This window comes from Astatotilapia calliptera, chromosome 16 (assembly GCF_964374335.1).
Source record: "Astatotilapia calliptera chromosome 16, fAstCal68.1, whole genome shotgun sequence".
Taxonomy (NCBI): Eukaryota; Metazoa; Chordata; class Actinopteri; order Cichliformes; family Cichlidae; genus Astatotilapia; species Astatotilapia calliptera.
The window spans coordinates 13,666,526-13,679,858 of NC_137437.1; the positions used below are offsets into that span (position 1 = coordinate 13,666,526).

General features: G+C 41.8%; 2 protein-coding genes across 2 annotated transcripts; one reads left to right on the forward strand and one right to left on the reverse strand.

The window, feature by feature from the left end:
* Positions 1 to 413: 413 nt before the first annotated feature.
* Positions 414 to 4,595, reverse strand: zic2a (zic family member 2 (odd-paired homolog, Drosophila), a). Its single transcript, XM_026145552.2, has 3 exons — positions 2,970 to 4,595; positions 1,621 to 1,784; positions 414 to 1,424 (listed from the first exon to the last, which is right to left on the reverse strand). Exons 1-3 carry the CDS (start codon positions 3,940 to 3,942, stop codon positions 1,230 to 1,232), a joined length of 1,332 nt encoding a protein of 443 aa, XP_026001337.1. The 5' UTR covers positions 3,943 to 4,595; the 3' UTR covers positions 414 to 1,229.
* Positions 4,596 to 7,222: 2,627 nt separating this feature from the next.
* On the forward strand, positions 7,223 to 13,035 carry zic5 (Zic family zinc finger 5). Its single transcript, XM_026145531.2, has 2 exons — positions 7,223 to 9,898; positions 11,217 to 13,035. The coding sequence occupies exons 1-2, from the start codon at positions 8,686 to 8,688 to the stop codon at positions 11,654 to 11,656; spliced, it is 1,653 nt and encodes a 550-aa protein (XP_026001316.1). The 5' UTR covers positions 7,223 to 8,685; the 3' UTR covers positions 11,657 to 13,035.
* The last annotated feature ends 298 nt before the right edge of the window (positions 13,036 to 13,333 follow it).

The window sequence follows — 13,333 nt, forward strand, 5'->3', positions numbered from 1 at the left end:
TTCCTCTTTAATTAAAATAAAACTAATGTACGAATTGAATCATTCTTTTTAAAAAAGTTAGAAATTAAATTCATTATTTCAAATAGTTTGGCTTTCAGAAAATTCAGACTGTGTGCGCACACAGGCCACTTTTAATTCCGGGACTTCTTATTTATCTCCACAGCCCCATTGTCTTAAGGGCCTGACAGCATGATTTCCACGATGCCTTTTCCTCACCGAAAAGAAAAGAGTTGACAGCATGGACATTTAGAGGGGAGATAATGACTAGTTTAGAAAAAGAAAAAAAAAAATTGGTGAAGTCATAAAACTTCTCTGACCCATTCCAAACCAGACTAAATCCCAAACTGCGTGTAACTCACTACAAACTGCACCAAGCACCCAGCAGCGTAAAAAGGAGGAAAGGCAAAAGGGTATTTAGCACTTGCAACACCTTTTATTATATTTGTATGCAGTAAAATTCTTATCACAATAAGGAAGAAAACACCTCTTAAAACTTTGAACAAAAGCACATAACGAAACAACTGCCCATGTTTAGCTCGTAATTGTACATATTTATAGTAAAGAAACATTCTTTATAAATACTGTTTCATCTGTAGCAAGTAAATACCATAATTTAATTACAAATGGATAAATATGGCAGCTGATATTTACAAAAGGAAGGGTGTAGTTACAGGAAAGAAAAAAAATCGAACGGCACAACGTTTATTGTCCTCACAATCTTCCAGATAGTGTTTCACAATTCCAATTTGCAAAGCACAAAACATCACAAGTTAAGCCCAGCAAACTAAAATATACATTCACAAGCATAATATTGTGGTCTGTTTGAGTTAAATGTTAACTTTGGCACTCTTTCCAGTTTATAGATGTTTAGTATAGTACAATCAATTTGCCTTAGGATCACAATATTCAACATTATAGTACAATTTTATTGTAATGTGTGCACTAAAAGGTCCAGTTAAGAGAAATAGCTACCATTGAAGGAACATCAACACACCAAAGACAGACGAACTATCACAACCAAATGGAATTTGGGCTTTTAGTGATTATTTACATTATATGAAATACACCTCAAATATTATACATATTTTTCCTCTGTTGGTAATCATCATCTTCCCTGGTAAATCCAAAATAATAAGATTAAAAAATAAAGAAGTGTTCGTGTGCCTCCTGTGTGCACATGTCCCAAAACTCAGTGAAACGAGTGTGTGTTGCTTCATTTCAGCGTAGTCCTAAACATACCATTCACTGAAATTGGAGGACAGGCCACTGTGGTTGGTGGTGTTGTGCACAGCTGAGGCTGGGGAAAGGGTGGTGTTGCTTTGAGTCTCCGTGGTGGGTGACACCAGCCCTGGAGGTGTGGATGATTCGTAACCAGAGCTGGCTGCTGGTGATGAGTCTGACGCTGGTGGAGAGGATTCGTGGACCTAAAAAAAAAAAGAAATAAGAAAAAAGAAAAGAAGAAAATACATATTTATTTTCTGATTTACACGTTAAACAAAAAAAACACACAAAAAAACCCCACCATAAATTCTAAAAACCACCTGGTATTAGACTGTACAAAAATATTTTAAAAAAAAATAGAAGAACACACACACACACTTCCCTCAACGCCTTACTTACCTTCATGTGTTTTCGTAGAGAGCTGGGATGTGTGTAAGACTTGTCGCACATTTTGCAGAGATATGGCTTGTCCGACGTGTGAACGTGCATGTGTTTCTTTCGGTCGCTGCTGTTTGCAAATCTTCTGTCGCATCCCTCAAACTCACACTGGAACGGTTTCTCTCCTGCAAGAAAGAAATAAAGAAAAGAAAAGATGTTTTTGAGACTGCCTCAGGCTGAAGTGTGTAACAACAAGAGCTTGTGCAGAACCAGTCTGTTGTAAAAGTTGAGTGCAGAGTATTGCTGATGCCATCCATTTAAAAAAAAATGTAAATAAAACGCAGGGTTAAAAGCAACACGTTTAGCCGTAACAATTGTGACAAAGTTTCAAGCGTCTTTTAAAACGAAGTGGGGGTGCTGCAACGTCTTATTTAGCCTAAATAATGCGCATAGTGATTGGAAGGGGGTGGGAGAAGACGACGAGGCCGTCCTCAGTAGGCCTGCAGAAGGCATATCATTTGCCGGGAGACAATAAAAATCTAATTAGCACGTGGCCAATTTCATGGCACGGCACCGTAATGTATTTCCTAGAAAATAAGTCAAAATGTGAGAGGCTGGTAATGGCCCTGTCTAGCACCTCAACACATATGAGAGAGGCGCATGGGAAAACAAAAGGCATTCCTGGCAGCATTGCTGCTACTGTGCTCGGCTAAATCTACACACAACCCCCGAGCAAACACCAAGTGCAAATCGTTTCAGAGCTAAATACAAATATTTAATAAGGACACAAGGAGAAAAACCTATATGGAAAAGGGTGGGTGGGGTTGAGGAGACGCGAAATACACACATACATACACGCAGAGTATCATGAATGAGCTGATGTGATTTTACTACGAGGCTGGCTGCTCTAGGACGCACGCAACGCGCTCTCTCTATTCCCTTTGACCCATTTCTAAAGTTTAGCCTGAACAATAAAGCTCCCAGAGAGCCAACTAAACTGCTTTCTATGCGTTTTTAAAGCACCAGAAGAAGAGTTCGAACGGGCCCAGAGTAGCCGTGTAACGAAGAAATGAAGTATCCCCACCATTTTAAACGCATTTGTTCTCTCTTCTCTTCTCCCCCCGCCCCCCCCCTCTCCCTCTCTGCCCTGGATGTGATCCTGGAATACTACTTTAGCAGCCTAAAATACCCGCTGGTAATTAGATCTTAATGTGTGTTTGTCTTGGCAAGACACGCATTTACAACAGCGAAATAAATCCTCGGGTACGCTCGGTGACAGCACCCACACCGGGCTTACTATTTAAATAAAACAATTTTATATCAAATAAAGCTTGCGCGATCGTTATTATTTGCATTATTATTTTAATTACCTGTATGCGTCCTCTTGTGTATCTTCAAGTTTTCCGACCGTGCGAAGACCTTCCCGCAGCCAGGGAAGGGGCAGGGGAAAGGCTTTTCTCCAGTGTGCACCCGAATGTGGTTGACCAGTTTGTATTTTGCCTTGAACGGTTTGCTCTCCCGGGAGCAATCCTCCCAGAAGCAGATGTGGTTGGTCTGCTCCGGACCACCGACGTGCTCCACTGAGACGTGAGTGACCAACTCGTGCATGGTGCTAAAAGTTTTATTGCAACACTTTTTGGGGTTGCTGAGCTGCTCGGGGTCGATCCACTTGCAGATGAGCTCCTGCTTGATGCACTGTTGCCTCATGTAACGGAAAAAGGCACCGGGGTGGTGGTGGGCTGCCATGTTCATCCCCATGTTCATATTCATGGAGCCGTACTGGTTGTGGAGCTGCGCGGCCGAATACGGGTCGGTCCTCGGACTGGAAACCTGGTGGTATTGGTCGGAGCGTCCGAAAACTTCGCCGGGTAGTCCAAGCCTCATTTGCCCATTCAGGACGTTCGGGGATCCGTGGGACCCATGCTGGTCGTGGATCCCGGGGAACAGAATGTGGCCTTGAGTGTCTGTGTGGGAGTGATGAAGGGATCCCGCCGTGGGGCCAAAAATAGTGTGTTGGCTACTCGCCGGAGAGGATTCTCCGAAGCCGCGACTACGAAAGAGAAAGTCCCTGGTGGAGTTGAAAGGGGAGCTTGCATACGAGGTGACATGGGCGGCGTGAGCCCCCAGAGCCGCTGCGGGGTAGCCCGGCGCCTGGGTGGTGAAGGCAGAGCTCTGTCCTGGGGAGAGATCATGGTTCAGCTTAAACGCACCCATGTGTGCAGAGTCAACAAAGCTATTTTGTGCCAAACTCAAGTCTCTCTCCTGCATCTCGCTGGCTGAGTGATGCCTGGCAAACGAGCCCACTCCGAGTCCTGGGAACTGGTGACCAGCATCCAGTAGCATTATGTCTTCAAAGCGATTTCTTTTTTTTTTTTAAATATAAAACACCAGCACAGAGCTCGAAGCTACAGCAAATTAGTAAAAGAAGAAGACGGAAAAATCAAATCTCGGTGCTGGCACGCGACGATTGAACTTCCAGCCTTGGAAACAACATATCAGGCGTGTTTCAAAGCGCTGCTCCGCTCAAGAGTTGAAAAAAAGAAAAGAAAAATGTAAAAAATAAAAAATAAATAAAAGAGGGAATCTCGGCTTATCGAACACTGAATTTACTTCTAGTTTACTTGTGACTTAAAAATCCAAGAGTTTCCTCGTGTCCTCTTCTCTTGACTACGGCAGTTTTTTTGTTTTGTTTTTTTTTTTTTTTGCGTTAAAATTGACTCGAAGAATTAAATAATTATCGTACTAGGTGCCTTCTGCATACAGCAGAGAGACAGTAGCTGGGGCATCTCAAAAAACGCCGTTCCCAAACGCGCACGTATTTATTTCTCTGGCTTTGCCCGTGTTTATCGCGGAGGGTCCCTGTTTCTCCGTGGACTGGCTCTACCTCCTCTTCCGCCCCCTTTAACTGGAGAGCGTTCATTCATTCCTCGCAGTCTCATTGGCCGCCGCGCCTCATCAATCCCAGGTGCCCCTCCAATAGCAGGTAGCGCTTTGGCGACTTAATAGCGCAACGCCATTTTCCACTAATAATTACCGCCTACTTTTAGGAGAAGATTTGGGAGGTGTGCGGGCGAAAGGATCACGACAAGAGAGAGGAGAGCTGTTTTTGTTGTTTATATTCTGAGGGAAGTTGTAGTATGAAGGATACAAACACAGCATTTGATGAGAAATAGTGAAGATTGTAAAAAGTAAGAGTTGACATAATGGATTAAGGTATTGATTAGGTAGTTTTGTAGATGTGACGTAAGTGGTCTGTGTTTTACTGTATCCCTGTTTTTAAAAAGCGCTGATGTTGTATTTAATTTACAGAAACTGACATCAAAAATAAATTGAAATAAATTAACCACAACGTTATACAGTCATATCATCTCAGTAAAGGCAAAAAAAACCATCTATCCATCCTTACCAGAAAAAAATAAATAAAGTTTGAGTCACTTAATTCATGACAGCTGAAAAAGCATGTGTGGCTCCATATGGAGTCCAGTGGTTTTCCACTGGTTGTACAACCACAACTGGGCCTTTAGTGGTTCTCCAGGTCTCACCCGGGCAGCCGTCAGTGGTGGCTGACGGTTTCTTTAGTGGTTGTATATGTCGCTAGTTCTGCTTCGTTGGTGGTTCTCACTTTACCACACCAATTAAGTTACATGTTACAGCGGTGAACTGGGCTAAGGTGAAAGTTAACCCTTAGTGACCTATAAGGTAGAGGTTGTGTTGAACTGTCAGTGACGCATTTTCGGCCATAAAGTAGGATGTGTTGATAGTGACATATGGTGTGTTTTTGTAAGAAAAAAAGTCGATTTTTTTGCCCCACGTTAGCACAGTAATGTCTACATTGGATTTCTTGTTCTTCTTTCATTTTCCCCCTTTTTGGTGTCCCACGCAGCCAGACAGATAGAAGTCAAATACTCCAAAATACTTCTGTGAATTATTTACTGACACCTTCCCACAACAAACACACACTGAATCTGTAGCCACATAAATACACAGGCCGTGCACCAAAGCTGCTTATTCACATGCAAGTCAAAGGAAGTTTACTTACATTTTCACCCCCCAAAAAAATCCCACAAGCTCTGCGGTTCCGTCACACAACACAGCTTTCTGCCTGTCTCAGCTTCTCCGGTGCACTCTAGACGACAAATAATGGTGAAGACCAGGGAAACGTTTTAAAAACTTTTTTTTTTAATTGTGTCTCCTAGCTCTGAGTGGGACAGGCTGAGCGTTGTATGCCATTCTTCCAAGTCTATTTCAACTCGCACCACAGGAAACGCAGGAGCTGATCCAAGTTCAAAGTCACGTCTGCCGACCCCTATAAGAAGTTCTTTATTTCTCTGAAGAAGAAAAAAACACACAAAAACCTTCCCCAGATAGGGGAAAGGAGAAAGAAAATTTTGAGAAAAAAAATCAATCATCAAGAGGCTGTGGGTTTTCCCTTCTGCCTGGAAAAGAAAAAGCCTCCAACCTATTCAAAATCCCCCACAGACTAGTATTTCAACAGGTTTTAGAAGTACCAATACTCACTATGCTCACACACGTAACAAATAAATCACGTGAAATATTACACACACAATCTACAGTTACAGCTGACAAAAATACAAAAAAAAAAAAAAGAAAAAGCCATCTGACAGGTTTATAACATTAAACCCAACAATCCCGATCGCGCAAGGGGCGCTCTGCCCGTGTGTTATAATGGATGCCAAAGGCATATTTCTCCTCTCCGTTGTCTGACAGTATCAATATGTTGACACATTGCAAGGTTACTTGTGTGGCTTGCTTGACCTTGTGTTTCATGCATGTTTGACCTCTGACCTGTTAAGACCACATATGTTGCCCTCTTGACTCCTTTTGGTAAAATAACCCTGTTTATGACAAAGCGTCTTTGTTTTAGAGGGAGCGAGAGAGAAAGAGCGAGCGAGAGAGAGAGAGAGAATAAGAGAGAGCGAGAGAGCAGTAAGACGCCCCCCTCTTCTGTCTGAGGCATCGACAGCTTTGGGTTATTTGGAAACTATAAGTAAATAAAAATTAACCCATTCCTACACCGATTCAACAAATCCCAAACTCCATTTATTTATTACTTTTTAAAATGTATTTCCTTTTTAATCATTTTATAATAGGATTCATGTTAGAAATGGGGAAACTACGTGCCAGTGACCAGGATATGTAATGTCCTTAAATTGCCACGATCAAAGCAAAATATTTATAGCCAACTAGCAACCAGTGCTTTACCACCAAAGTGAGACATTTGTTTTATGAATTTCTAAGTGTGTAAATTATATTAAACCCAATGTGCTGCTTAATGTGGTGAGCGTAAATCAGGGGCCCTTGGAGAAATCATAAACAATGCACTCACTACTCTCCTGTGTTTTATGGATTTCCAGAAGCTCTCTTTGGAGAAGGGAATAATTTATTTATTTAATAAAGAGCACAGTCGGTACACACACGTGGTCGTGGGTGGATGTTTTTGTGTGTGTGAATTTACAATTCCCATAAAAATACATTTGACACAACAAGCGACAATAATATGGGTGCCTATAACTGCTAATCTTGAAAAGTCTCTTTCTCTCTCACACACACACACACACACACACACACACACACATATATATATATACTTAATGTCACTGCAGCGCCCTATTTGTACGTATGAAAGGTCTTAAAGCAAAACCTTCAGTTGCTGATTATCAAGCTCATAAATCAGTTCAGCAGGGGGGCACGTGCAACAGGACCATAACGTGTAGAGGTTTTCCTCCAACATAATGAAAATCAATTACAAAACTTCAGTGTCCGTGGGGAAGAAAAATGCACTGCTTAATAAATATTTTAGATTCTCCCTATTTTCAAAGTCGGATTCTTTTTTGTTTAAGGTGTACAATAAAACTCCTGACACAACTAGCTGACATGCTGATTTGCGGTTTGAGGCGAGACATCACAATTCGATTGGAAAGGTGAATTAAGACATATCAGTGATGGATACACGTACTGCTGTCAGCAGGGGTTACACCGTCACGCCATAATCTGTCATATGAAGTAAACTTAAATACAGCTGAAATGTCTGCCAACCTAAGTCATAACCAATATTTTTTTTTTTAAAAAGCTGGTAAAAAAAATAAAGAGCTGGTGAAATGAACTGAGGAGAAGGGTGTAAAAATAAATACATTAAAAATAAGTGTTGCCTTTGCAGTTCGCTAAAATAAAACGAAAGGTTAGGCTCTGCTACTCTTGTCCTAGTGTGCTGCTGGACCTTAACACCTCAAGCAAAAAAAAACAAACCTGGCTTACATTTTCTATTTATAAAATTTTTATTTTTAATAATTGTAATAGTTTTTGTAGTTTTTTCCCATCTTTTGTGTGTGGTGGGTGGGGTAAGATGTGTGAACATAAATATATATTTTTTTAATCTTCAACATTAAAATTAAACGACTGCCTGTAAACACAAAGTTATTTCATATTAATCAATATATTGGGGAAATCGGTCATGTGTATATAACACTTAAACAGTTTTATGCATTAATGTTTAATTGTATTTGTGTTTTACTTTAAATTAAGATTTGCATAACTTCCACTTATCAGGAACGTGGGGCGTCCACTCTTGTATTTTGTGACAAATTATACTACGTCTTTGTACGTATGAATAAAAAAAAAAAAAAAAAAAAACAGAACTCACTTCACATTTGAATATTTGTACATATCAATACTTGAAATATTTCACAGCATCCACAAGCGCCCCCCCCCCCCCCCCAAAAAAAAAACCAAACAAACAAACAAACCCAAAAAAACAACAAAAAATGTGGATAAACCAAAGCCGGAGTAGACTAAGGTTTGACATGTCACACAAACTGTTATTTTGGTCATCCACATGCACCAGCAGCAGTAAACACAAAGCCGCCCAAACGGATCTGCTGGTAACTTTGAGTACAACTTTTTGGAGTCAACAGCAATAAAGAGAGTGAGGGGGCGGAACCCTGCTGAGCCCCTGCGCTGAACGACAGCCAATCGCTTCGTTCTCCTAACTGCCAGTCACCGAAATCCGTCCAATACCCGCAGTGCCATTTCTAAACTGTATTCCCCACTGTGTCCTCCAACTGTTGTATGTTCTGCCAATCGCTTGAGGACAGAGTGGGAAAAGGAGCAAGCAGAGTTAGAAGCCGGACAAAAGAACTTATAGACCCCTTATATACATATTTTCCTAATGTTTTAGAGAGCGTAGTGTGGTGGGGAAAATCAGTTGCGGTGAGTGCGGATGGACTTGTCAGTGTAGTTATGGAACCCCCTTTAAGCAAGAGGAATCCGGCGATAAGATTAGCGGATTTGGCAGCGACTCAACCCCTTCCTCATCAGAATATGACAGGCTTCCCGGGGCTAGGGGGGCATCACCCTCTCTCCCACCATGCCCACCTCCACCCTGGGGAGCTGGGCAACGACCCCGGAGTGGCACTCACTCCATTTGGACCAGAGCACATGGCACAGACAAATGCTCTCAAACTTAGCCCATCTCAGCACATTCAGAGCCATCCCGAAGCCCAGACCGCGGCATCTTTCACTTCTGCTCAGACCACAGTTGGTTTCCCCGTGGCTCACCCCCACTCAGGCTACTCAAGCAGCAGGGACTTCATCCTCAGGAGAGAACTCTCAGCCTCTGCTATGCATGCACTTGGCGACCAGCATAGTTCCGCCTCCTCCCCTCATCACCATGGCATGTTCATCTCCCCAACAGGTGCTTATGGGCACACGGAAAGTGGGGCCCATTCACTTTTCACTGGACTTCACGACCAGGCGTCCCCAGGTGCCCACCACCATGCCCTCAACGGGCAGATGCGCCTGGGTATACCGGGGGACATCTATGGCAGGCCAGAGCACTTCGGGCACAGGCCAGAGCACTATGGACCGTCTTCTCTCCACAGCTACAACTCCATGAACCTCAGTGTGAACATCGCTTCTGCTCCTCACGGAGCCGCGGGGGCGTTTTTAAGATACATGCGGCAGCCCATAAAGCAAGAGCTAATCTGCAAATGGATCGACCAGGAGCAAAGTCAAAAAAAGCCCTGCTCTAAAACTTACAGCACCATGCACGAACTGGTTAACCACGTCACGGTGGAGCATGTCGGGGGACCGGAGCAGAGCACCCACGTCTGTTTCTGGGAGGAATGTCCACGAGAAGGAAAAGCTTTCAAAGCGAAGTACAAACTGATAAACCACATCCGAGTTCACACGGGAGAAAAGCCTTTCCCGTGTCCTTTCCCGGGATGTGGGAAAGTGTTCGCGCGATCGGAGAATCTAAAAATTCACAAGAGAACTCACACAGGTCAGTACTTCAAATTGAATAAAGAATACGCACCACAGTCTGAAAAAAACATGGCTTGGTTGCAGAGAATGAGACTATGTCTGAGGCGATCTTGTTTTACTGTTCACACTCGAAACGGACGTATGAAACGATCGTGCGTAATTGCGCGCAGAAGCGAGAAAAAAAGACTTTTATTGATTAAAGAATTCGCGTGGTGAGTTACCGTGTTCCATTTTCTTTCTTAAATATAAACTTTTTTTCCCCTTACTCACCAAGACACTCGCAGTAGGCGTGAAAGGATTAGAGCATATGATTTGTAAAACGTGCTTACGTACCTACAGCACAGCGACAGAACACGCGTAAATGTAATTGTCTTTGGGCGTAGGATCCTTACGCAAAAGCACGGTTAATATATTGATGATGAGTGTATGCACATGGCAGATGGCATTTAAACAAAAAACACATGCTTTAGGCTTCGACAGATTTATTGGTAACCTATCGGGGGTGCAAAATATTTACAACTACCTCTCTGAGAGTGCCTTTAGAGAAAGACAGTTTGCTCTCATATTCTGTCTACTAAAGTCTGGCAGAGCTGCTGAGAGATAAAGAAAGTCAATTTTAGCCGAACAACTTCCTTAAATTGTAATGTGTGCTCTTTATGAGAGCTGTTTATGTTTTTTAAATAGACTGAAAGTCAAATTTTGATCAGTAAATAGCCCAGTTTTGGCTTTTTGCCACCAGTATAAATAGGCCTCTTCGCCTAACTGAATTATGTAAAATCCACAGGGGAAATAAATAATTCACTGAAGAAAAAACGTGGAAAACCCTTTGGAAATACTCTAACCAATTATTGTTATGAATATACAGGATGCATTAGACTTCACATTCCATTCCGGGTTTTTGTTGTTGTTTGTTTGTTGTGCGTGACAGGGTTGTATGTATCTTTGTGTGTGCGTGTGTGGGAGAAAGAGACCAGTACGGCACATATAGGTCTCCTGGTGTTTTCCGAACTGCCCCCTTTTCAACTACATACACACATCCCCTGTAAACTAGAGGGGCCTAAAGGCATGTTACACGTGTTCACGCGGGAATATAAAGTGGGTGTGGAGCAGTGGGTGTAATGGACGTTTAGTCTGCGGAGGCATACAGGCTTCTACACTGAACACTTGTATTTATTTAAGGTGGAATGCTGACAAGTTGTGGTATAATAGGTACAGAGCATTCAATTCCAGTTGTTATTCTGACTTATTAAAAAACTACAACAAAAACAAAAGCCATAAAGCTTTAACTTCGTGATGTTATCACTCGTAACAGTATCTGTGTGTTTCATTTCTTCAAGGAGAGAAACCTTTCAAGTGCGAGTTTGACGGCTGTGACCGAAAATTCGCCAACAGCAGCGACCGGAAGAAGCACTCTCACGTCCACACCAGCGACAAGCCTTACTACTGCAAAGTGCGCGGCTGTGACAAATCCTACACACACCCGAGCTCGTTGCGGAAACACATGAAAGTGCACTGCAAGTCCCCTCCGCCCCCTGCCACCAATGTCACCTATATTTCCTCCACAAACCCTCTCGGAGACCCTCTTTCGCCCACTTCTGAACCGCACAGGAACCGCTCCTCGAACCTCTCCCCTCAGGTCACCAACCTCAACGAGTGGTACGTGTGCCAGGGGAGCGGAGGGCCCAACCACCTTCACACCCCCTCCAGCGACGTGCCAACTACAGATTCAGACGACGAGGACTCTTTCAGAAATTCAGACCCGAGGACAATGCTCTGATACCTGGTATACATCCATGGGGACTTTCAAACTTGTCATCTAGTTGACCCGTTAAAGTGTGCATCTGTGTTGTTCCCCCACCCGGTTCACTTGAGATATTGATCAGTAGTGATACTGACTGTCCTAAAAAACAGCAAAATTACATTCAGTGTGGATGCAATGTAGCTTCATCAAACAAGAAAGGATTTTTTTTGTCCCCTTTAACCCAGATGACCCCTGACCTTAACCTAACATGTAAATCACAACTGTCCAACAATCAGTTTAAAACGGAGATTTGACATTGAAAGAAAGAACAAAATTTGCTTCCAATTTGAAAGAACCAAAAAAAAATTTTTTTTCTTTGAATCAGGTCGGACTAGAACTAGATTAATGTGTGTGTATTTTTTTCCACGAGATGAATGCAGGATTTAATTAACTGCATAACTCAAGACTCCACTGGTGTGCTGAAATGACATCTTTCACATCCTCTTGCAGTTAATAACTTCACTGCAATCAATCAGTGTCACATTAAAGAGAAGGTACTGCTTGTAGCTCCACAAGTAGAAATAATGAATTTTTAAAAAATCTAGAGGCTAGAGAGGAGGCCTTTTTTCTATTTCAGCTAATCTCTTTAAAATGTGGTACAAACTTTGAAAAAACTAATAAGAAAAAAAAAAACAGGAGAGGAGGCAAACATCTGAGTGTCTTAAGGGTTCGCATTTACCTTATCAGATTTATACATGTGTTTGGATTGAATTTTGTAATATTTAAGAACTATTTAAGACTATATTTTATGCAAAATACACAAGTTTAACACTTGTTAAAGAGTCCAGTAAGTCCCTTGAGACCCTAAATGTCTACACTGACAGGCTTTGATCCTGTAGGATTTGTACATATGTAATTGTGCTGATGCTTGTGAATGTTGTGTAGTTTTTAATTACAAGGAAAAAAATGTTGTTTTGTACATTGTAATTTATTTGCTGGTTTCAATGTTGTACTGGAATTACAGAAACACCAAAGAATAATAATATCAGTTTTGGTGATGCATAGTACCCTGCTGATGGTTTTTGTTTTTTTGTTTTTGTTGTTTGTTTGTTTTTTTCAGATTCACCTTTTAACTTTTTGAGTTTATATTTTTTATTTGTGCTCTGTAAAAGAAGAAACATTTACTTGAATAGGCTGTGTAATGTGAAAAGTCCCTCTCCCCCCGCATGCCTTTTGTAGTGATCTGTCTTTCATATTGAGGTGCATGGTGCCATTGGATAATAATGGATGGAGAAAAAGAGAGAGAGATGAATCAGCTATGATTGTGCAGACCTTTGATGTTCAAGAATTAATTTACAATATTAAAAAAAAATCATGCTAAAATTTAATAATAAAAACAGGACATATACAGTAAATAAGTGTCACATTATATCATTAACATGATTTAAGGGTGAGTTTGATTATAAGGGGTCATTTGTTTTGGCCTTAGAAGTTTTTATAGGAGGACTGTGCCTGTACTTCTTCTTGTTATTATTATTATTTTACGCTATGTGATTTAGCAGACGTCTTTCTAACGTGGACTACACACAGTGACTGCAAAACATCAACATCAGTCTCACCTCGAGTGAAAAAGCTGAAGCAGCTCTCTTCACCTGCCTTACTGACGTTTCTATAAAATATCCAGCTCTTCTCAGAAACAGGCCTAACGGGCCA